Source organism: Dromaius novaehollandiae, chromosome 1 (genome assembly GCF_036370855.1).
Source record: "Dromaius novaehollandiae isolate bDroNov1 chromosome 1, bDroNov1.hap1, whole genome shotgun sequence".
Taxonomy (NCBI): Eukaryota; Metazoa; Chordata; class Aves; order Casuariiformes; family Dromaiidae; genus Dromaius; species Dromaius novaehollandiae.
In genome coordinates this window covers 95,222,517-95,245,839 of record NC_088098.1, presented here as the reverse complement: position 1 = coordinate 95,245,839, position 23,323 = coordinate 95,222,517, and the positions used below count along the sequence as shown (strand labels likewise).

The 23,323-nt window shown below is 39.0% G+C and overlaps 2 protein-coding genes across 7 annotated transcripts in view; one reads left to right on the top strand and one right to left on the bottom strand.

The window, feature by feature from the left end:
• CMSS1 (cms1 ribosomal small subunit homolog) overlaps positions 1-23,323 on the top strand; it is a 247,515-nt gene that overhangs the window by 120,571 nt on the left and 103,621 nt on the right. The window contains exon 2 of one of the 4 annotated variants that reach the window (XM_064521007.1): positions 23,002-23,146. The exons of 2 other annotated variants lie outside the window; for them this stretch is intronic. In XM_064521007.1, the coding sequence (XP_064377077.1) occupies positions 23,140-23,146 (7 nt within the window). In that variant the 5' untranslated portion in view covers positions 23,002-23,139. Of the gene's footprint in view, positions 1-8,094; positions 8,145-23,001; positions 23,147-23,323 lie in introns of those variants that run through there. One more of the 4 variants, XM_064521015.1, reaches the window with a different exon arrangement.
• Positions 1-23,323, bottom strand: part of LOC112990573 (filamin A-interacting protein 1-like) — a 135,508-nt gene that overhangs the window by 41,883 nt on the left and 70,302 nt on the right. The window contains exon 3 of one of the 3 annotated variants that reach the window (XM_026112434.2): positions 5,392-5,512. The exons of the other annotated variants lie outside the window; for them this stretch is intronic. The gene's annotated coding sequence lies outside the window, so the exon portion shown is untranslated. The remainder of the gene's footprint in view (positions 1-5,391; positions 5,513-23,323) is intronic. 3 annotated transcript variants of the gene reach the window in all.

Here is a 23,323-nt window from a genome sequence, read left to right as displayed (position 1 = left end):
TATTCAAGAAAATGAATGCTCTTTTCACCCTTTTGTGCGTGCATGAAAGCACACCGAGTCTCACCTTGCGGGACACATCAATTCTGGATTAGAAAGCATTTGGGGGAGCTCTGGCTTTCTGCACAGTGGGTCGTTCAGAACCGACTGATGCCTTTCTCAGAGGGCAGAGGTCATCTGTTAAAATTCTTGGGTATGCTATGTAAGGCAAACTGCGGGGAGATTTGGAAGATATCCTTGAAGCCTCCATTGGGAAGACGGACTATTTTTAAGATCAGGCTTTGGATGCAGGGTGGGAAGAGGTGTATTTGCCAGAGATGTCTGCAATGTGTTTGTTTTGAAAGCCACCATCAGGCTTAGTAAATTGTAATCCTGATTTATTCTCCTCGGGGCACCTGAAAATGGAATCTGCTGTTTCTCAGAAAGCACTTTTTCCTCGAATTTCTCACATACACTGGATTATAGAATATGCATTAAGCTGTTGGTGTTGTTTCTTTTCTTTGCTTTCAGAAGGTCTTAAGTACCCTCCCCCCCAAAACAAAACAAAACAAAAAAAACACCCAAACTTGTGAAGCTATCCTTAGCACCTTCCCTGTTTGAGGCATAAACAAATTATCCTTCTCCTATACCAAGCTACCATTTTCTGGAAACACTATTTTATCAATGCAGGGGCTCTTCTGAGAGATGTTTCACTGTTGCCCATTTAATCTCTAGGCAGCCTTTGAAGACTGATGAGAAATGGCATAGTTACAAGACAGATGACTGCCTATTACAGACTTGAGATTGCTAGCGTTTTTCTGCACATGGCACTGAATAGCTATCGGGGCAAAATGGTTTTCTGTTGTTTCAAGTCAATGTCGGGTTTGAAACAAGAAGCCAGGAAGGGGAAGTGCCTGCTTATGTAAGTTGACAAAACCTTCAAAATATCTTGATTATAACTTTAATGAAAGAGATTTAGTCATATCATCATGGTACAAGAGAAAAGCTTTCCAAATCAGTGTCAGAAAATAAATGGTATAATTTCTTTGTTGTCATCTCATATTCCACTAATATTTTGGTGTATTATCTTTATATTTCAGCTATAAATTAGTAATAATTTGTATGTTACTTTTAATATTGAGAAAAAGATGCCAAGAAATCATCACCAAGAACAAAATGATTATCTGACTGAGGGTGATACATTTAGGTATCAATAACTCGAATGCAACCATTGTAGTGGGACAAAGACGAAGGAGAAAAGAAGATCGATATTTTATCTCCTGACTTTCTTTTTCTCTTTTTAGAGCTTGCTTTATGACAGAAAGTAAGCCTGCAACCCTGTGATTTAGTCATAAAGTTAAAATCAAGTCGGCAATTCACAGGATTGGCACTAGGATTAAATGAGAGGAAAGTGAGAAAGAAGGGAGTGTTCTATGGGAAGGAAACTTTAAGGAGATAGGCAGCCTATTTAGGAAGAGTTAGAAGTAGATAAAGTTGTGAGAACCTGATGGCTATAAGTACTGGTGTTTTGAGTAATGAAGTGAGGTTTCCATACATTTGGAGAGACTTCAGCAAACTTTTTTTTTCATTGCTCTTCTGAGTGATTTTTTTTAATTGCTTATCTTTTTTAAGTACTCTTCTGAGAATTGCTACCATGAGGTGGCTCCTGTAGAGTTTCCTTGATGCAACTGCTGATGGCACTTGTACCCATTGCATATGTTTGGTGATAATTTTCAAAAATTTTGCTTTTTTTGCTTCAAGAGAATGCTTCAAGGATAACATCATTCTACTTTTAAAGTAATCTGTAGTGTTTTCTTACTTACTTTAGGGTGAGCGAAGTGATCTGCAATTCCCCCAAATGACTATTCCCTTTTTGAGGAGGTTTTAGTTGACATAGCCATGTACAATGTTTCAAACAACAGTGATGTGTATTAAAGTGATTGTTATCAATTCTGAGTGAATCATATTTTTAAAAAGAAATTCTGAATCTTTAAATTTGTCTCTTGCCCTAGTATTTCCCCTTGTCTTCCTTAATTTGGTGGCATAACCAAAATACTTGGCTGGCACCTGAATCTTTCTTAATGGTATGTACCCTTTGGACCCGCAATACAGTTGATTCACAATTGTGCGCTATAAAGGATGTTTAAAAACATTTAGACTAATGTGTAAATTATGTAACTGTGATGCAAACTTCAAAGGAAAGTTTGGGTTTTTTTTTTCCCCTTTGCCTTGTTTAGGTACACGTTCAGGCTGGTTCTTTACCCATGTACTCTTACATATCCCTAGTATTTGTGCTCTCAATAACTGGTTCATCAGGAAGCTTTAGCCAGGTAGGGAGTGGGAGGATAACCTTTTTTGTTTGTTTTTGGTTTTTCTTTTTCTGATTTTTCTTGTTCTCCTGGGGTGTGGTTAGAGCTAAAATGAAATTCAGGTTGGTCTTTCCTTTCTTGACATGCCAAAATGTTGTGTTAGCATTGCTCTGCTCCCTGTAAATCAGACATTCTTCTCGGGTTGCATCAGGTTACTAATGACATGATTAATGCAGGAAGGGTAGAGAGGGATGACGTAGCGGCTCACGCAAAGTTTACCTGAGAATTATCTCTAGCTCTCTACTGTTTAGTGTCTGTGTGAGTCATGGGCTGAAGCCCTGCCATTCCCTGTTCTTCAGCTGGGCAAGATCACACTTACCTCATTCTATGTATGCATTTCTCCCTTTCATGCCAGATCCGATTAGAAGCACTTTTGTTTTAAACTCTATATTTATGAAACATTAAATATGCTTTTTACAGATAGCTGACCATAATACTAAATGGAAAGCCCCATTAGATATCTGTAGTCCAAGCAGTTTTAGAACCTTTCTCTGTCCGTCCACAAATTCCGATTTTATCAGCTTAAGTTTTTCTCACCTTCCTCAATTTAGCAATGATAATGTTATGTCCTTAGTTCAGTTTGCAACAGAACTGTGAGTCATTTGCTGTCTGTCAGTGAAGCATCCTGTTTCTTCTTGCATGTATTTGCACATGCATAAACTTACTGAAGACAGATGGCAAATTTGTGATGCTGTCTGCACCTTTTAAAACTACATCTAACTGCAGGTTCAACTGTTCTGGCCAAATTATTTTCAGCTCTTGACCCCTTAATAGAGTTACAGGGGAACTGACCTTATTAGGCAAGACAACAGGCAAACCTGTTCTCCCGTTCTTAGTCACACCGGTTGGCTAACTGTGGGCAGGACAACTGCAGCAATCGCACCTCTTTCCTCTGGGAAGATCAGTGCTTGTTCTACTCTTTGTGTACGTGCTTTCTTTAACTGTAGGCTCTTGGTAGAGTGCCTGTATTAGTGTTCCACTAAATCTGCTAGAAAGCGTGCTGTCAAATGCCCTTAGCCTCCCTTAGGAGATTAATGTGAAGACAATGAACAATTTGCAAGAAAAGCTAATTTTTCAAGATTACTTGGTTTTCTCTGTAGACTGTCATGAAGTCTTTGGAATCCCTCAGAACTTCTGCTTGCCGCAGCTGAAGCTGGCCACTTCTGGGCTGTATGTACTGCTCAACCTGAACTGCCTCATGCAAGAAGTGCTTAATGTTTAATGGTAGAAGGTTATGCTGAAAATAAGCTATCGCTTTCCAGACAGCTCATATCTATGCTTGCCAAAGCCTATATCAGGAACACCACGTGTGGGAAAAAGTTCTAAAATGATAGACAGAAAAATGTCATATGGGAAACTTAAAATGCCGTGAGACTCATTCTGTTGGTAAAGAATGTTTTTACAAGCCCAACGTCATCCTCCTTACTTTTTGGTATTTTCAAAAATGAAAGCTTGAGAGTGTAACATTTGTGTAGATTGTAAACAACCTTGATATTTAAGTAAGTGGTATTTTTCAGAGGGAGCATTCACTTAAGAAATAAATTGTGGTCCAAGTGAACCACTAGCCCCCCAGAGTTAAAGGAAATAAAGTATACCTCTCAACTGTTTCTTATAAAGGCCATGCTGATCCCTGAAAGCAAGTCATACAATGTGTGCTTGCCAATTACATTTTGCAAAGATATCTTAAAGGAAAGCTTATCCAATAATCTGCTAGTCACAGAAGGTACACCAGATGAGCAGAATTCAAACAGGGTAAACGTATTGGAAAAAAAAAAAAAGAATCTCAGTGCTCTAAAAGCAACATGTAATACACCTTGCATACTGTGTAGTATAGGCGAATGGAGCTGATGAATTTAAGTGCATAGAAGCCTGCATGGGGTTGGTAAAAGCTCATGTCCAACATGTCTGAATTCATTGTCTGCACTTCATTTTGCTTCTTTTAAGGGAACTGTTTACATGTGAGAGGAACATAGATTTCAGTGAGTCACAACATAAAAAAAAGAAAAGGCATATTTTTGACATGTGCCTTTATGTAAGCTGTGCATCTAAAATCTAATTTTAAGCTTAAACAGTGAAATGGTAATTCTGAGGGTTTTTTTTTTCTTGCTAAACGAGCAATGTTTTGGCTGTAAAACTGTGATGGATTTTTCGCTTTTTGCATGTATCCCTCTTTTGCTCTTTCAATTATAAAAGAAATCAAATGAAGTTTAAATGTTTGTTTCTCCAAATAAACTGTCCTAAATGAAGTAAAAGCGAAAAAGGAAACTGTCTTTAAACAACTTGCATATTACATTTACCCTCACTCCTCTCACAAGTTTATGAGGCAGGACTTTGTCTGCCCTCCAGTTAACATCAAGCTGTAGCTGCCTTTTGCTACTCCAAGTAGCAGACCATCTGGAGTGCTCTCCAGTCGGCCTCCTTGGCTCAGGCAAAACTCTCAAATTCGGTGGAAGTTCTGCTTCAGGAAGGGCCCAAAGAGCAGGAAACAGATGTTAGTAAGAGTGTCCTGGCTCAGGTAACTTAATAACAAGTGTACCAAGCCAAAATAACTTAAGTTGGTTACATGGCCAGAACTATAGTTCATGGTCTTTAGTTACTGGGTTACCTAAATCTAGATTTATGCAAGGGCTTATGTGCTTTTTGCATATGTTTTGCTTTTTTCAGCATTTATAGCATCTTGCCTTCATGTACAGCTTGTCTGAAGACAGTGCTGGTCACCATCATCGTTTATTTCCAAATTACCAGAGGTTTGTCACTGTGTGCAGCTAGGTAGTTTTCTCCACATGCTTTGAATTGTCTTTTTAGTACATTAGTGTTTTTATCTTGTATTTGGCAAAAGATCAGCACGTAAAAAGGGCCAACATTCAAGTCCAACATGTTCAGAGAAAACCCTGTGAAGTGTCCAAAACAGCCAAGAGTTTAGTATTTTGTTTTTCTTCTGAGTGCCTTTAATTCTGTGACTTTTTCTGTTGTAAAATTTACCTTGGTCTATTAGTTATGCTAGGACCATACAGAGAACTCTTTGAACTAGATGTTGGCACCTTACCTTTCAAGGCAAAAGCACGAAAACGCTTCTTTGAATCCGCTCTTAGATTTTGTGCATTCATTATGTCCATTCATCATTTGAGCAGTCTCTCATTACAACATACCAAAAGGTTATAGGGAATCTGAAGTTAAAAAAAAAAAAAAAAAAGGAATAGAACAAGTGAAACTGAAGAACAAGAGGGTGTTGGAGTACGCGTACTGATCAGTGGGTATGCATGTGGGTACCACATGTCAAGGACAGCCAATTCCTGCTGGTGACCAAGTGGAGTAGCACGCATGGGTCTGTACCCAGAGCCTCTCTTCAGTTCTCTCCTGTCTTTGAGAAGGACCCAGATGCCATCTCTGCCTTGGGATTTCTTGAAATTCTCTCAAGACTCTACCTCCGTCAGATCTTTCTCAGAGTCAAAACCTGTGTTTCCCATTTGTGGTTGGTCTTCCTATAGTTTAAAACACTCCCTTGCAAGATTACCACTGAGCCATTTAAGCTTTGTTTTTTATTGCTTATCTCCCTAGGAGCCTTTGATGAACCTAAGTAGGTCGACAGCTACAGAGCAGTGTGAAGGGTTTCTAAATGCGCTATTGCTCTTTGGTTTACCATCATGGGAAAAGTGCACAGTGTAACAATCAGCGTTCTTCCTGAATGCAGGGTCCTTTATTCTTACTTTAAGTTTCCTCTTGGGAACTGGGGGGATGGCCTTGTTTTTAGGTAGACCTGGCTGTCCCTCATTCACATGGTAGCTGCCTGCTGCCATTTTTCCATGTGAGAAGGTGAGTGTTTCCAAAGATACATTCCGGAAGCCTAGGAGATTATCTCTGTGACAGTCTTAATTTATGCCCGTTATTTTTTGCTATTTGTCCTGCTTTGGAAATTTCCATTTCCCAAATCCCTTTAGGAAAGGTAGGAAAAAACTCACTCTGTGAGGGTGATGAGGCAGAGGTGGTATATTTATGTTTCAGAGCTCCATAACAAGTATTTTCCATTTCCTACTTCACCAACATCTCCCTTTAGGTAAGTATTTAAGTTTGCTGACCATTTGATGATGCTATTTTAGCATCTTATAAAGATTTTTCTCTTGCAGTAGTCCTCCTAAGTGAGTCTAAAAAATAAGCAGAAGACACAAGCAAGAAAGTCCTTTTTCTTAGCTAAATACTGTTAGCTGTAGCTGCTAATAAATAAATGTTTTTACATCATAAAAATTGAGTGAATCTACTTAAAAGTACTTATTAATGAATCTGGTGGTTCTCTTACTAGCTTGTTCTTCTAAGGAAGAAAGGCCTACATCTATCTGTCTGGCACAGTGATCCCCAGTGTCTTTTGTACCAGTTGAGAAATAGAGATTTTGATAATACTAAGTTTCAAAAAATTTAATAAAAATGGGTTCCTAGGTATAAGAGAGAGCTTAGTGCTCCATTGAGCAGAAAGCTACAGTGTGAGCTCATGGACCTTATTAAGATTTGGAGAGTCCCAATAGGACACAAATCCTTAGGAAGCCAAACCGTGTTGGTTCTACTGTTCATAGAGCTGCCTGCTCTTTTGTGTTTCTTTTTTAATAAAATTATTACTGTCTTTGCTAAACTTTTGCTGTTTTCCTAGCTTTTCTGTGTATGTTACTGTTGCCAAATACTAGAAACCACAAAGGAGACCAGTGTAATAAACAAGAACAAATAAGTACAGTTTCTGAAATGCTATTATTTGAGGATAGTTGACTTAGAAACAATTTTTATTTCCAATGTTATTAGTATTTATTTTAGTCACAGCTTTCTTATGACCCTATGCGCTTGTTTTCCCTCACTGGAAAATCAGCAAATACTGCTGCTCACTTGCAAGTATTTAATAATTGAAGGGAGGAAGAGGAAGCAAAAATCAATAATTCAGGGTTTGAGAATGAGTTCTTATGTAAAAAGTAATGATTCTAAACTATAAAAGTTAGACATGTTTTAAATTTTTCACACTTTTTTTCATGCAAAATTTCAAAAGTGTCTTTTTTAAATGAAAAATGTTCATATTTCTAGTTTTTCATATTTTCCCATTTCTCTGCAATGCCAGTAGAGAAAGTAGGGGATAGAGCAGGGAGAGAAAATAATGAAATAATCACCAAGATACTTAATTTGGCTATAGCTGCTTATAAATGGCAAGTATTGTTCATCAAAAGCTATGTCTGTAAAAGCAGTTCAGCCTGTTAGTGAGGATCAGACATCTTCAAACTCCTCATGGTTATGTGTAATTGCCCAGCAGTATAATATTACATTCACTTTAAATTTGAGTTATTTAGCAACCTTTTGAATCTCGGGTAGTCAAGCCTGCTTTGTTAACCCTTGAAAATGACATATCTGAAGGCTCTATGCGAATGATTCTTGCTACAAAAATTGCTCAGCTCTTCTTTAGAGACCCATCTGGTCTAACAACCCCTTTTTATACTCCCCTGTGCCGCTGCTTTAAGACAGGTTTCCCTGTGGTAAAACTGTTTCCTTAATTACTTGTTTGTTTACATTGGTAGTGGTTTCCTTCTTACGGTTAATTATTGTTTCAAAGAAATTGCAATTTCCTGTTCTGATGTTGCTTGTTTTCTTTAGATTTGTTCCCTGGTTGTCATGATGCCCTGTAAAACATTGTTCTGGGATTCTGTGTGTTTTGAAGGTGCAGTGTTCCAAGTGATGATTCTTATACTTGTTTTTTCCTCCCTCTCTTTTCTTTCAATTCCAGGTAAGAACAACATTTGCAGTGGTTTTTGCTATTGAAGAATTTCTTCTTTGGTAAAGTATTAAGCCCTTTTTCTGTCTTCCTTTAATAATGGTATAAAGTTTCTCTATAATAGAAACAAGTAAACGAGAAAGTCCCTTGCCAAGGTTAATGTTATGCCCTTTTGAATGCTCTGACATGGTTGTTAGAAGAGAATTTGAAAATTTCAAATAGGTGTCAGGTTTTTTTTTTTCTTAATAATTTTCTGTGTGGAAGGTGACAGATAGTACAAGTGCACAAGCAAGTTGTTGACTGTCACCTGCAGTTGTAGTAACTGCCCAGAAACATCCATACAGCCGCCATAAACCTAGAGAAGTTGGAAACAGATTTTCCTTTAGTGAAGCAGAGTGAGCTGCTTCAGACATACTCTGGGATGTCAGCATGCTCACAGGCCCTGTCCAGGTTTATAGCTAAGCTTATATAGTAGTAATGTCTTTACCTGTGTGTACCCTGAAAGAAATTAAGGCTAGTTAGCAAAAGAAACATATTTAGTAGATAATGTTAAACACATACTTTAACTTCAATCATGATTCAACAAAGTAATTAACATGAGTTGCAAGACCAGGATTCCAGATTTGCTTTTTTTAAAAAAAACAAGTCTGATATATCTTTACTTTCTAGTAATGATGTGGGGACTGCACTCTTCCCTCCACAGCCATTACTAACTGTAGATTTAAAAGCTGCTTGTTAAAAAGACTGCAATCCCAAGGAAAAAGATCTTTCATTTAGTGGGCCTAGAGACAATTTCTGGTTACAAGAGAATTGGTATATTGTAGAGAGTCGTGCAACTATAAATATGACTTCCTGTGCATTAGGCATGTTTGCCAGTTGCTGGAAGTTTTAAAAAAGAGATCTTGTCTGGCTGCAATTCACAATCAACCTATGGAAACGGGTTGAGAACAGCAGGCCATTTCTTTTGTCGGGGACACTGTTGGTTCGTAGTGTTGCAGTTCTGCTCCCCCCACCATGTGTACAGTTTTAATCAATCAGTAAGAGGCTCCAGCATGAGGTAATGCTGCAAAGAGGCATTTTGAATTCTGCGATTCTTAATAAAGGGTTAATGGAAACACTGGTATTGCAATCTCTTTGGTCAAAACCGTCTGTCATTTGGATGGTATGTAGCTATTTGGACAATACGTGGCATCTAAGGCAGGCTCTGCGCTGCTGATAAACATAATATTCCTTTGGGTTTTGTGTGTTTTTAGAAGACCAAAACTCAGATGAGGAAATAGTGTAATTCATACTGGGAAATGAGGCCTCCTAATCTTTAAAATTCTCTGGCATCTGTATTGTCACAATTTAACCTCAGAAGGGCCCCCTATAGTCATCTAGTCTGATTGTTTGTACAATGCAAGGCCAAAATTTCTCACTTGGTATTCAAACTGATTTACTTGGGTTTCAGCTTCTAATGAAGTCAATGCAAGTCATGTGAATTTTAATTTTATCAGGGTTTAAATATGCTTCTTCATCATCAATCTATTCTTAAGGCAGTACGTGACATTCTCAAGTCAACTCTGGATGTTGAGATGCTTTACGCCAGCAGACACAGCTTCTGGTTGCCCAGAAGTGCATGCATGGCACAGGAGGGACAGAAGGTGTTCATCTTGACCCCTGCCCACACCATTGGTCCCTATTTGGGAATAAGAAAGAGGTGGTGGTAATGTGGGAAGGACGCGAGGGTAGAGCAGCAGGGATACAGGTTGCAGGTGAAGGAGTAAGAAAAAGGTGCAAAAAAGCTGGCATCACTGAGGCGCTGCTTCAGAAAGATAAGGAAGCATTGACCTAAGAGTTAAGGAGTATGATTCTTCCAATTTGTGTCTACGCATTGGCCTGATCATGTTGTTCTTCTAAGGGTAACCAGACTTTGAAGAGATTTGAGCCCATAGGTAGTGGCTGTCAGTTAATGAGAGAAACCCGACAAAACATAAAAGGGAAGCACATGCTCTCTTGCTCTCCCTCTCTCTTTTTCTCTTTCTCTCACTATTCTCCTTCCTGGCAATCTCTTTCTAAGTTAAAGATTCATCACATTTGAGACTCTGAGGCAGAGCAAAGTCTTAATTACCAGTCAAGAGGATTGCATTTGTTTCCTTCTGTTATCTTCCTTCCTCTATAGACTATTCCTGCTTTCGTCAAAAGTGTCAGGCAGTGGTGTGTGCTGCACAGAGAAGCAGAGACCCTGATGTTGTGGCACCTGCTTTGGGCCATAGGAGAAAGTAGAGGGAAAAAAAGTAGAGGGAATTTTGCATCAGCGTACAGTGCACATGTGTATACTGCACGTGCGGCACAAGTCCAGGTCATATGAGTGGGCTCATGCTCTCTCTCCCTCTCTTGGGCCCAAAAGAGAGAAGGATTAGGTCTGAAGAAATTGTAGATGTCGCTTCCTGGAGAAGGAAGGATCATTTTTTGCCCTGCCTTTGTGGAGTCACTTTCTATCATTCGAATAAAAAAGAAAGCAATCCATAGTCCTACATCTTGAGCACAAGTAGAAATATTACTCCCTTTTATCTGAATGCTGTTCTGTGGCTTAAAAATAATGTTCCTGCAAACAGACAATCCATTTTTCCTGAAAGTTTTTCATTATCATGAGGTTTATAACCTGGAAATAGAACTGAAGTCCGTATTCTTTATTTTGAAATATAAATTTAACTGCAAATATGCTGGGGTTTTTTTGTTTTCACTCTCTTTGATTTTTTTTTCTTTCCAGAGTTTTCCTCTTAAAAAAAAAAAAAAAGGAAAAATGAGTTAAATATAGACTGAGATTACATCACTTGGTCTGTAGTACTTACATTTTCTAGAAGGATACCCGTTTACTGCCAAAGTATGACTCAAAAGATCAATAGCAAACAATCTGTACAAGTTTACACAAGAGAACTGAAGTATTTCACTCCCTAAGCATTGTGCTTTAAAAGCACACGTTGCAAAAATAGATACTTTGGGGGAAGGCTGCTCTTTTAATTTTCACTGTTGCTCTCAGAAGTATGTCCAAACAGTTATGGGGATTTTCTGAGAAATCTGTTGCTGCGCACTGAGAACATAGGGGAATTTGAGTGTCTGTGACTTCAAATGCTCACACTTAACAGAGGTCAGTCATAGTACTTCTCTTCACAAAGACAGTCTCAAAGTAAGAAATCACATTTTACAAGCTTGACGCATTTTATCGTAACAAAGAACTCAAATGGAGGTCCAAAAGATGCATTGCTGTTTAAGGATGTGGATCATGGTGGCTGTGGTTGAGAGATTCATTTGCCATGTCTTTATAAGCATTAGTATGGACTGCATATGATGATATTTAGCATGCTTTGATTCATTTGAACTCCTAATACATAGAAGCGAATGATCCTCTCTTCATGTCGGTGCGTGGTTAACATTCTGCAGAAGAAGGTTATTTGGCCAAAATAACTACTGAAATAATAGACCCATCTCTCATTTTCGTATGTTCCCATTTTGTTGAATGTGGCAAACATTTTGCTCATCAGTCATTGTCCTAACAGTTTTTCTAATCCTTCATTTGTTGGTCCATTTGGCAAGTCAAATGTCAGAAGGGAAAAGGAGGGAGAGCCACCTCTTTTTTCTTTTAATCCAAGATTTAAAAATTATATACAACTCTTTCAAACTCTAGGAGAAAAAATGTGCAGTTTAGCAAAGAACCCTGTCCCTTTGGTTCAGCTCATGCTTTTTATTAAACTGTCTGGCTCTTGACTTAACATTATCTGCGCAGTAAATGATAGTTAAAGTCTCCACAGCATATCAAGCAATTCCAGAAGCGTCCTGACCGTCTACAGATTGTAATGCTTGATAGCCCTGGGGTTTTTTAGGCTTTAAATGTTCGGGCATGTCATAGCTTTTAGATTTGAGAAAAAGCACAAATTTTAGAAAAACAACCAAGAGGAAAAGAGAAAAGTAGAAGCTGGGAAGTTAAAGTGGGGTAGGAAAGAAAGGCAACTTAGGCAGTAAGGGCTTTCAGTTTTGGGTTTGTTGCTGTGTGTTCCTTGAATTTGGCATTCATCTGTTGAGATTGCGAGAGCAACCTTCATTATTCTTACCAGTTTACCCACCACAAAGTTTTGTTCTCTTTTTACACAGCACTTGTCAAAATGCTATGACAACTAGCTGATTTTAGACAAACAGAGCCTGGCTCTAAAAAGGCAGTATGTCTGCAAGGCAAACATGGAGGGCAGCCATTGGCACTGAGAGAAGTAAGAAACCACAGATTGTTTTCTCATTGGATGAAGAGCTTAAAGCAACGTAAAGTTAATTGAAGAATTCCTTGAAAGTGAAGTCAGACTAAAATAAAAGCTTAGGGGTCTATAATTTACTAAATGTGAAAGCTTGGTAAGCAATAGTGAAGCTAAAAGTTTGAAAAGAACATATTTTAGTAAACAGATCTGGCTTGTGTTATGGACTGTCCTGTTTTAATTATTTGTCCAAATAATGTAGATTTGCAGTAGGATCTCTAATTAGGCACAGTTTGATTTATTGAGCTGGACCCATATAAACCATGATGTCATGCTGTACTGCTCAAAATTACAGCTCTGCTCTTGCAGTTTAAAGATGATTATTTTTAACTTTGGAATGTTTCAGTTTTGTTCATCTTGGCTTTTTGTTCTGTGAACTTAAGATGTTCGCTTCTCCCCTCCTGCCTCCTCTTCCTCCTCCTCCTCCAGATCAAAGCATTTTGCTGTAATGTAAGCAGCATAAAAACTATTGAAATGGACTTCAGAACTCTCTTCTCTTTAAATGTTGTTGGTAATTAAGGAAAAAGCAAGAATATTCATGCTTGCTTTCAAGGGGGTAGAGAAGTAGGTACAGGAGGTATTGAACTGTGTTTTGCCAGGTGTCCGGATACTGATGCCGTCCCAGAGCAGGAATGCTCCATTTACACCTTTAAAGGTCTTAGTATTCTTCTGATGCTGCAATTGGAGAAAAAAAAAGGAGGATCCGCATTGCCTATTACTGCAGGTAGTAATTATGTGCTAGGAACAGGAGCTCTCATGAAGTTGAGTTTTTACTCGTATGTCTTGCATTTTCTGCTCATTTCCCATTCGAATAGGAAAATTCGCCTTTCGTTAAACCTAGGTCCCATCCAATTGCCAAGGTAAGGCTTTTCACAGGACAGTTTCTGCATTTCCATACAAAGAAGGTCTCACTTCTGCAGAAGGGAGCAGCATCCCTGCTTGCCAGCATCCCCGATCTGGAGTTGCGGGCAAGGGGACAACACACAGCAGGGTGTGGAGGAACAGAGGAGTGAAAGTTAGGTCAGAACATAGTCGTGTTGTTCCTCTCCCTCCAGCCTCTTCCAGCGTATTAAAGCATTTCAGGACAGGGTCAGCTTTTCTGTGGAGAAGTCAAGGCAGCTTTAGGCTGGGATGGAGCCTGACATCAAACTGGAATGGGAACAAGAATAAGGGCACTGGGGTCTCGCACTTAAACTGGTGGCACTTACTTATCTGTACATGTCTTAAGGTGGGAGTCGTATTTGGGAGGCAGTAGTTGTGGCGGGGAAAGAGAGACTCCATTTTCAAGGAGAGCAATAAGGATATCTGAGTGGGAGGGGGAAGGCAAAAATGTCTTCCTGTGGATTTTAGAGGAGAGAGTTGGTAAACTACCCTTGGGAATGATTGCAGTGTTTTGGGCTTGTGTAGGTTGAAAATAATGCATTTTGAACCAGTGCAAAGCTGTACTTCTTGTGAGAAGCCTTGATTACATAACAGCTGACTGTGTTTCTACACTATAAATTGTGTATATAAACCAGATTACCGCTTAAAAGGCTTATAAAGAGCCATGGGATTTTTTTAGTTTTTTTTTTTAAAGGATATTCTCAAATGAGTATCACATTTTTAATATGATCAGTTGTTGTCTAACGTATTGTTTTTAAACATATGCTGCTTTTAGTCTTCCTATAACTAGTTTCAGTTTAGCTAATGAAGCTAAACTGAATGGCTAATGAAGTTGGAGAGAAGGCTACATGGGGGAGAAGAGGGGAAAGTTCATACTCTCCCTGTACTTAGTGCCAGTGAATGTAAGTGGATGGAAAGTATGTGCAAGTTTGCTAACAAATGGTATGTATAGTGGAAAGATTTGATGTCTCAGTTCAGTTTAGGAAAATATCTATTTATGTGCTTGTTTTGACCTCATGAATTTGCCAAGTGAAAACAAAGTTAACCATTTAGAGTAAGATTAGAATCTTAATCCTTTGAGGATTCACATATCCAGTTTGCAGGCAGTAACATGGTGACTATAATTTCTTGGTGCAATAAGATTGATGGAAATTTATTGAAGTGCAACATTGCATGAGCTTCCATCTCTTGTTGATTGTAACCCCATGAGAAACTTTTCACAGTGGCTGAAATCTCAGAATAGCTAGCTTTCCATAATGAGTGGACCACCTGTTTTGTTTAGTTTTGAGAAAATTAAATGAAAATAAGTGGTAGATTTCAGATAATTCTATGATGCTCATGTTTTGTCTTGCATTAATACAGACATGTCTTTTAATCACAAAGAAAGAATGTGATCTCTTTTGCAGGATGGTAATCGGCAGGTAGTTGAAATGGATCTTGCCATGAGATTTTAGTAAAGCGACTCTCATACGGTCTGTGTGCGTGTGCACACGTGCACATGCATGCGTGTGCATCGTTGTTGTTGTTATTTTCTTTAATAGGTCTGGTAATATGCTTGGTACTGAAACAGAAGCAGTCAGACCTTGGGAAGCTTATGACTGATAGCACTTTAATTCTTTCCCGTGTAATAAATGACTGACGTAGGTTTAATTATTTTTCTTTGGCAGGTCTTTACCTGACATTTGCTTGCTGAAACTTGTAACAGTCTGCCTCTGAGTGCCATAGCAGCTTTGCCATTACTTTACATCTGGTCCTTAAAACTGGACATTCATCCATGAGCTGTTTTATAACTTAGAGAGAAATTGTTGGTTTGAAATTACTCGGTGAGGATCTGTGGCCTGCACTGTATGGTGAAGTGATTCTAATGGCCAGACAAGATGGGAAGGTGGTGAGAAAAAACGAAATGGGGAGGTGGCAGTCAAGCCTATCTGCTGCTGTGAGACCTCTGGAACTGCCAGGAGGTCCTGGAGGAAAGTAATGATACTTTCCAGTTATGGTACTTTCAGTAGCTTCTCTTTCCTTTTGCTCTACAATGTGAAGCTTGCTAAAAGAGAGTAACACATGCATGAAGGCATTTTCTTGGTATTGATTCCCACAATCAGCTGGAAAGGCAGTGTACAAATGTATTTAGACAGAGAGGGAGGTGGTGGTCAAATTTGGTGCACAGGGTGTCACATGGAGGTGCAGTCACGCAAACGAGGAGGGCAGGGGAAAAGATATGTGTGGCAACCCTGTAATTTGAGCAGGTTCTTTGGCATTGATTAGTGAGGTGGTGTCCACAAAGAAGTTACCACACCTTTCTTGGGATCTTCCCCCACCCCCTCATTCCCTCTTTCTCAGCTGCAGTTGTTCTCTAGCCTGTTTTGGTCAGAATGAACTGGCTGAACTGAAAAAGCTGGAGGAGTTCACCTGTGCTAACCTCTCTTAATTGGATGGAAACAGATTATGGAGTGATCACACAGGCAGTTCGGCTAGTTTGAGGAGTGTTAACCTTCCCTGTAGTTAGGGAAAAGGGGAGAGATGAGCAGGGAGGAGAAGGGACTCTTGGAGGAGAAGGCATGCTTGAAGTCAGTGGCAGTGTCTGCTCTGCACCTGGAGGTTAAGGAGTCACGTACACCTAGGTTAGCTTCTGACCGCTGGGTCTCAGTTTGCTAACTTGAGTGCAGTTAACAGAGAAGCCATGATGGCACAGGTCAGAGTGCAGGCTGTAGAATAGCTTAACAGAGTAAGTGGCTGAACGCTTAAAGGTGGACTACTACAGTTGTTGGCAGAGATTAAAAATAGCACAACTATGTTTTTGGTGTTTTGCAAGATTACTACTGACTGTGGCATAGAAGGCATGCCTGTCCTCAACTGCAGCTAGAGGTGTGCTCGAGTAAAACTTTGGCTCATTATTAGTTATCTGGAGTTCAGAAGGCAATGCTAAGATGATTCACATCCATTAATTAAAACTCTACCACCATCCTAGGAGGCAAGTTTAGAGAGGAGGAAATGGAGATGGCTAGCCTAAAAGTGGAGAGGGAATCTGTTTCAGAGCTGAAATTAAACTTTGGCTCCAGGCGTCATGCCTCTGGAAATTCCTAAACTGCTCAAGTTTCATGTCAACACTGTCCAATTACAGCACTGTAATTTAGAGTAATTTATAAATCTGTATCTGTAGTGGGTAAGATTTGCATAAACCACATCCATTAAATATAAAAGAACTGCTATTAAATAATTAAGTAATAAAAAGATCACACCATCATTAAGTAAGATAATAAACTCTGTAAGAAAGGCTATCGTGTCTTTATATTCGAGTTGTTTGAAGAGCAGAAGAGAAGTACTAGATCAAACCAGTGTCCATCTAGCTTGGTATCTTGTTTCCAGCTGTAGCCACTAGCCACAGAGAGATTACAGCAACAAGGCAAGCACAGTCATGCTGTCTTTGTCATATCTTGCTGGTTTTGGCAACATTTTGCTCAAATTCTATTTTGAAATCTATTTGCAGCTTTAGATTCTGGTTTTGATAAAAGTTATACATCATCGTGAACAACGTATCCATAGTAATCTGTGTTCTCACATGAACAGTATCACTAAGCCCATCCCAGCCTCCCTCATACATATTTTTTAATCATGATCTGCTAATGGCATGTTGTCATATATACCTGCATATAATAAGTTGCTTTCACAGCAGGAGAAGTTCATCTGTCCACCCAAGCCTAGGAAACTCCAGAAATGTGGTTTGTCCAATTACTTTGTTTGTTCCTTTATCCTTTTTAGAGAAAAATTACTGGTTATGGGAACTAACAAAAGACCATTTCCTATAGGGATTTGAAGAGATACATTTTATAAGGGCCTTCCTTATCTAAGAGAAGTTGCTGCACTTTGTGTTTTCTTCCTGCAGCTCTGTAGCTGGTGCTTTGCCATGGCCTAGGCCTATCATTTATGCTAACATCACGACATGCTTGCAGTGAACAGCCTTTGCATTGATTAAAAGCTATCTGATCCACTTAGCTAACGTCTGAGAAAAGCCTTTTATGGCCTTGTTTGCAGTTCTGCTGTGAGTATTATTCTTTAAGAAAGAGAACATCATAAAATGGCTTTATTAAGAATGACAAAAATGGATAATCTAATTTAGAATGTTTCTAAGATTTTAAAATAAAAGGTTTTTTTACTAGTTGTATTTTATTGTATATGGCTGCTTTAATTAGTTGTTGATGGAATGAGGGAAATCAGAAAAAACAATTTTTCCCTGTTTTTTGTTGTGGGGCACACAGGTTAAACACCCAGCATGTTGTTCTCAGAAGAAACAGTTTCGTTTTTACTAATGTAGACGCACAGTACAAAAGCTTGCTGTTTTATGACTGAGTGGTACTAAAATTCTGTTTATTGTCAGTCTTTTCACATCTGAATCATGTTATTTAATCCAGATTTTCTTTGAAACCACTGCCAGACATGCAGTATAGATGAATGCTTGGAGAAACCAATTGGTGTGATGCACTTTGATGCTTTTAATTGTTTAGAATAATCATGAATTTCACACATGGAGGGAGAATGTTTATTTCCATTCTCCATCTATTTAGATTTACATGTTGAATGAAGGGTACAGCTGATTTAAAAAAATAAAATAAAATGAAACAAACGTTCCGTATGAAAACTACATGTATTGTGAGAAGGTTGCTATAACTGAAGGATAGCTGTGGTAAATATAGTAGTCTTCTGCTTTGCTTGTGCTGTGCATTTAGAAACAAATATGTGTTGAGTTCTTTCCACACAGTACCTTTGTAATCAGTGAATGTATTTCTTCCTCTGTTTCGGGAGGGGGGGGGGGTCTTTCATGCAGAGACAAGTGAGAAGAAGAACATAAACAAGGATAACAAAGTGTCCATACCCTTATTTTACGGTTCGTAATCCCGTTTCCTTAGTTTTCATTGGCTTGTTTGTTTGGTCTAAAAGATTAGAAACCAAATGAAAGGTGATCCTGTAACAAGATGACTAGGCTCAGGGGCTTCCTTTAATAGACTCCTGAAAACCTCAATACCCCTAGCTTATATGGATGCTAAAGACAAAGTTGTGACTAGTATGTTTGCCGCTCTGATTCCCTGCACTGTAACTAATCGTATTGTCACTTTTTTTGTCTTAGCTAGCATCGTATGGAGCCATAATTAATTACTGGCAGTAATACCGGCCAATATATAATGCAAAGCAGGATTTGTTTCATCAATGTATTGTCAGACCCTTGCAGCCTGAGCCTTTGTGGGCATTAAAGCTTTTGTGGTTCCTGGTGCTCACTGAGCCTTGACACGCAGAGCAGACATGCTGCAGGAGAAGCTGATGCCAACTCTGCTGCTGCCCCTCCTCAGGGACCAGTAATTTGAATGGAGGGACAGTTTGCTGGGAGGTAGAGTGCCACTTGGTTTCTCTCAGCGTTCATCCAATGCCCGAGCAGAAGTGCAAAAAAAAGATTGCTGAGGTCTTTTCAGGGGGAGAGACCACCTTTTCCTGAGAATTGACATGAAGGTATCTTGATTTGTCATGCCCAAATCAAACACGAGGGCTCCTCGTTCCACCTGTGGAATGATGGACTCGTGTGCTTTGAATCCCGGCCTGACAAAGCTTGTTTCCCCTTCTGCCTCGCTCCCTTTTATGAAGCCTGCTTCCTTTTGCTCCTGATTCTACTAAAGCCTGAAGAAGGGCTTTAGTACCTGGAAACTTGACTTTTAACTATAGGAAATAAATATAGTAAAAGCTATTGCTACAAATACCAAAGCTAGCTACAGATTGTGTCTTGCCTGCAGTTTGTGAAGTACTACAGCAGCTTTTATGTGATTCTTCACGTGTGAACTGCTGATTTATTCTTCTTGTTTCTAAACCTAGTCTTTATCCAGTATAAGTCAGGAAAATCAAAGAACTATATGCAAGAAGCAGGAGTTTCATTTCTGTTTGGAACATATGTGCCTAGTCATGATTCCAGAGGCTTTTTTTTCTTCCTCTTTCCCCCCGCCTTTAACTCATGGCTAGAACATACTATATGTTGTAATACTTTCCATTTGTAGAGCCCACTGTCTGATGATTGCAAGCCGCTCTGTAAACATTTTTTGGCCTCGCAGTTTATTTCTCAGTTTCTGGAGCCTGCTCTATTCTTTGGTGGGAATGTGGCTAAGTGACTTGCTCGAGGTCACTCAATGTATCAGCTGTGTAGCATAGTGGTAACTTGGAACTGTAAATTTTTGGCTTTTGAGGCTTTTCAGTTATATTTTTCTCTGTGTTATGCAGAATAGCATAGTACAATGTAGCTAGAAAATAACTAGAAAATTTCTTTGGGCTGAGAGTAAAAGTCTGGAGAATAACTTAAGAGATAGTTTGTAATAATCAATTATTACTTCCTTATGCATTTTTTAAAACTAGGATCACTGCGAATAAGAGATGTGCTGGACTAGACCTGCATTTTTACGAACAGATTTCCTCTCAGACTTTTTTGAGACCAGACACAGATACTATATATTCCTTATGTGTAAACTTAAGCTCAGAATAATTTCTAAATTGCTAAGGTAAGGTGTTGGGGTTTTGGGGTTTTTTTTTGTTTTGTTTTTTTTTAAATCCTGATGGCTACCCTTGTACTGTTTACACTGCTGTTGAGTGTAGTCAAACCTGCATGCCACAATGGTGATAGGCAGAGAGTACTTTAGGTAGCTGAAAAACAGGTAATTTTGGTACTGGGCACAAAATGAAGGCCTCATAGAAGAACTTTACTCTCCCTAGTAAAAACCTTTATTTAATAATAATGATTTTTCTTCCTTTTCCCCTCTTTATTTCTGGCAGTTTAGGTGGGCCATTATTTCTGATGCTATTTCCATCCCTATATTTGTGGAGAGAAGAAAATTGTCCTTGTCAAATGTATCAAAAAATATTTTCACTTCCAATAGTATTTTTGGATAGATGATATATTCATGATATATGAAATAGCTTGAAATTTTCAGGTTATTCAATCATGTAATTACAGTTTTTTCACTTTCTATGGTAGTTTATCTCCTAAAAAAGAATTAAGAAGAATTCTTCTAGCATGTTGAGACTGTTTATGAAAATGAGTTAGCTTCTGAACTCATGTTTCATTTATTTCTTGCATAAGAGTAAAGAACAATATTCAGACAGCAGTTAAGAAATTCAGGGTTTTTTAAACTTTAGGCATTTGAATCTGATTTATGAAAACATCTAAAACTTGCACTTAGAATGTATATGACAGGTGTGCTTTATTGAGTGGTGAGCATATGTTGTCATCTCTCATTAGTGTTCTGTGGGATTTGAAAGCTATTTATACTTAAGGCTGAGATAGAGTTTGGCAGCTTGTCCCTTCCTTATTGTTTTTCTTTCTTGGTAACATTAGTATTTTGGCAGAAACATGCTCCTCTTTCCTGTGCTGCCCAAACCCTTCTCCTTTTCAGTGTCAGACCGTCCTCTGGCCCAGCTACTCTTCTCCTTTTCTGGCCATGTCCCCGTTCAGGATTCCAGGTTATATGTTCTCTTTTCCTTCCCCAGATGTGAATATCCATCCTCCCCCGCCAGCCTGTGAACCTCTATTTTAAGTGGTTTTCAAATGGAGGACGTGGAGGAGGGTTGACGAGGATGAAGAGAAAGTTGACATAAATTTGTTTTCCAGAAAATAGAGTGCTTTCTGACTAGAGTGCTCAAAGGAAGGTGGAGGTTTCTCTCTCCTGTTACAGAGAGGGCTGTTTTGGTGGAATTCCCCACCACGCTATGGCAGTAAGTTGAGGACCGCAGGACCGGTCTGCTTCTCCCTGCAACATCAGTGGTGGTGTGGTGGTGGTTTCTTGGCTGAGCTCAATCAGAATATATAAGACTTTTGCTTCACTGAGGTTTTCCTAGTTCTCCATTGCACTTCACATATGTATCTCTTTTGTTACCCTTTTAATTGCACTGAGACAAAGGATGCGGCCCGAGTTGACTTAAGACTGTCTCCCCAGCCTGCAGAAGGAATTGAAAGAGGCAGATTCGTGAGCCCTCAGACATGTGTTGGGTGGGATTAGTTTTGTAATACCCAAAGCTACGACAGAACTCTCTAGTATTCAATGCCATTTGCAAGTGTCCCATGGAAAAGGCAAGACTTCATTTGTAACAGTTGAGCTTATGTTCTGCTACCTTACCTGAATGCCTTGTGTCTCCCCACTCACCCTCCTGGCATTTCTGTCAGACAGAGACAGTGGTATTGCCTGACTTTACAGATGTGACATTATTAAGTTGAAGGAGGCTTGCCTGGGGTCCTTCAGGAAGACAGTAGGAGTTTCTGTGAACACACAGTATCCCAGGTTTTTACTATGAGCTCTTGCAAGTGAAAATGGCATGGAATGTGATGTGAAATAACAAAGTTGTTATTTTAGATCATCTTCATTCTGATTTGTTTTTTCTTTTTTTAAATACGGTATTTTGTGGAACTTTGGGGCTTGAGGAGACTGGTGAAGCAGTGAACATCATGCTGAACCTTCAGTCTAGTTAGCAGGAGTAACAAGATTAGAAGAGTAGTAAGGTAAAAAGAATGACCCAGACTTCCTCTAGAATAGCACAGATCCACCTCCGTCCCTTGATCCATGTTTTAAAGTTTCTGCTATCATGTTTTCACAAGTTGTTACCCAAGCTGACTCAGATACACTTGAGCACAACATAATCATATCACTGATTTCTATATAGATACAGAGGCTGGATATTTTAGTGTTTGCACTGATAGCAGGATATTCTCCCAGACAGGCAACATAATTTCAGAGGTAGATGGAAGTATTTAAGATGTTACCTCATGCACAATGAATTAGAAAGTACTACTAGTTGAAAATGAGGCTGTTCTGATACTTGCTGAATTTTCCGTTGGTGAGAGGAGATTAGGGAAAATATTTATTTCCTGTTTCTTTTGCATAATGTTTTACTAAGTTTAGCATATCACATTTATTGAGCTTTTTAGTTTAAAATAGAGATGTGGCATGGGGCAGGCTTATAAATGCTATATTAAGATTCATCCCAGGAGTAAACTGATTTCAGTTAACAACACTGGTATTCAGTGAGGAAGAGCACAGATGTGATAGTGGTTTGGGAGGCAGCTGAGGTAACATCTAGGAACATCTGGTGGAAGTTTCTGTAGTAGCTCAAGCAACCACACAAATGCAAAGTTTTTTGTTTTTTTCTTTTTTTTCATATTCTGCCCAACCTCAGTTATAGATATTTGCATTTTTATTATTAAAATGTCCCATTCCCCTACAGTGTATGGCTTGCATTTGAATCAGTGAGGGTTGGCCTATGGAGATGAAAAGAATCGTTTGGAAGAATTTGGAAATGCTTTACATTAGAAAGAAATTCAGTATATGCATCAGTCAGTGTAATAAGAAAGCTCTTGGACATTTCTCTCATGCGTCCAGTCATAATTGTATGAAAGGGAGTTTACATGTATGTAAAGGAGTACTGCCTAGCATTAATTTTTTTTCAATTTTACTTGCTTTACTTGCTACTCTACAGCCATCTCTGAGACATTCATGTATATAGAAACAGATTTAGCTTGGTTGTCACCTTTCTTCATAGATTCTGAACTGAAGGAAAGGGTGTTTTGGGTGGTTTCTTTTTGTTTAGACCTACGTATGTCTATAAGGTTTATAACAAGACTTGGAAATGTGGTTTTATGTATTGATTTTTAGTAGTGTCTTACCACAAATGTTTTTGAAACCTTATCAGTCAAGTGTCTCACCTGTATGAGTCATGGTACCTCTCTTTGTCATAGCAACAGACTGGGGACAAACATTCTGACACATCTTAGAACAGCTGCTAAGCACTCTGGGCTGCTGGCAGCACAAGCACGGATCCCAGCACATTTGGTCAACGCTATTTTACTGTTTTTTTCCACCAGAGTGCTACATTGATGGGCGGTGAGTCCCTTCAAAGTTTCTAACTTGTTACATTCTTCATGACTTAAGTGCGCAATGTAAGCTGGTCAATATCTAACTGAAATCTGTGAAGAGAGTGCTGTGGGCTGCATTATGGTTAGAGCATTGGTGGAGCTCATTGCCACGTGTTCCTTCTCCTTTGGTTGGCCAGAATGAAAA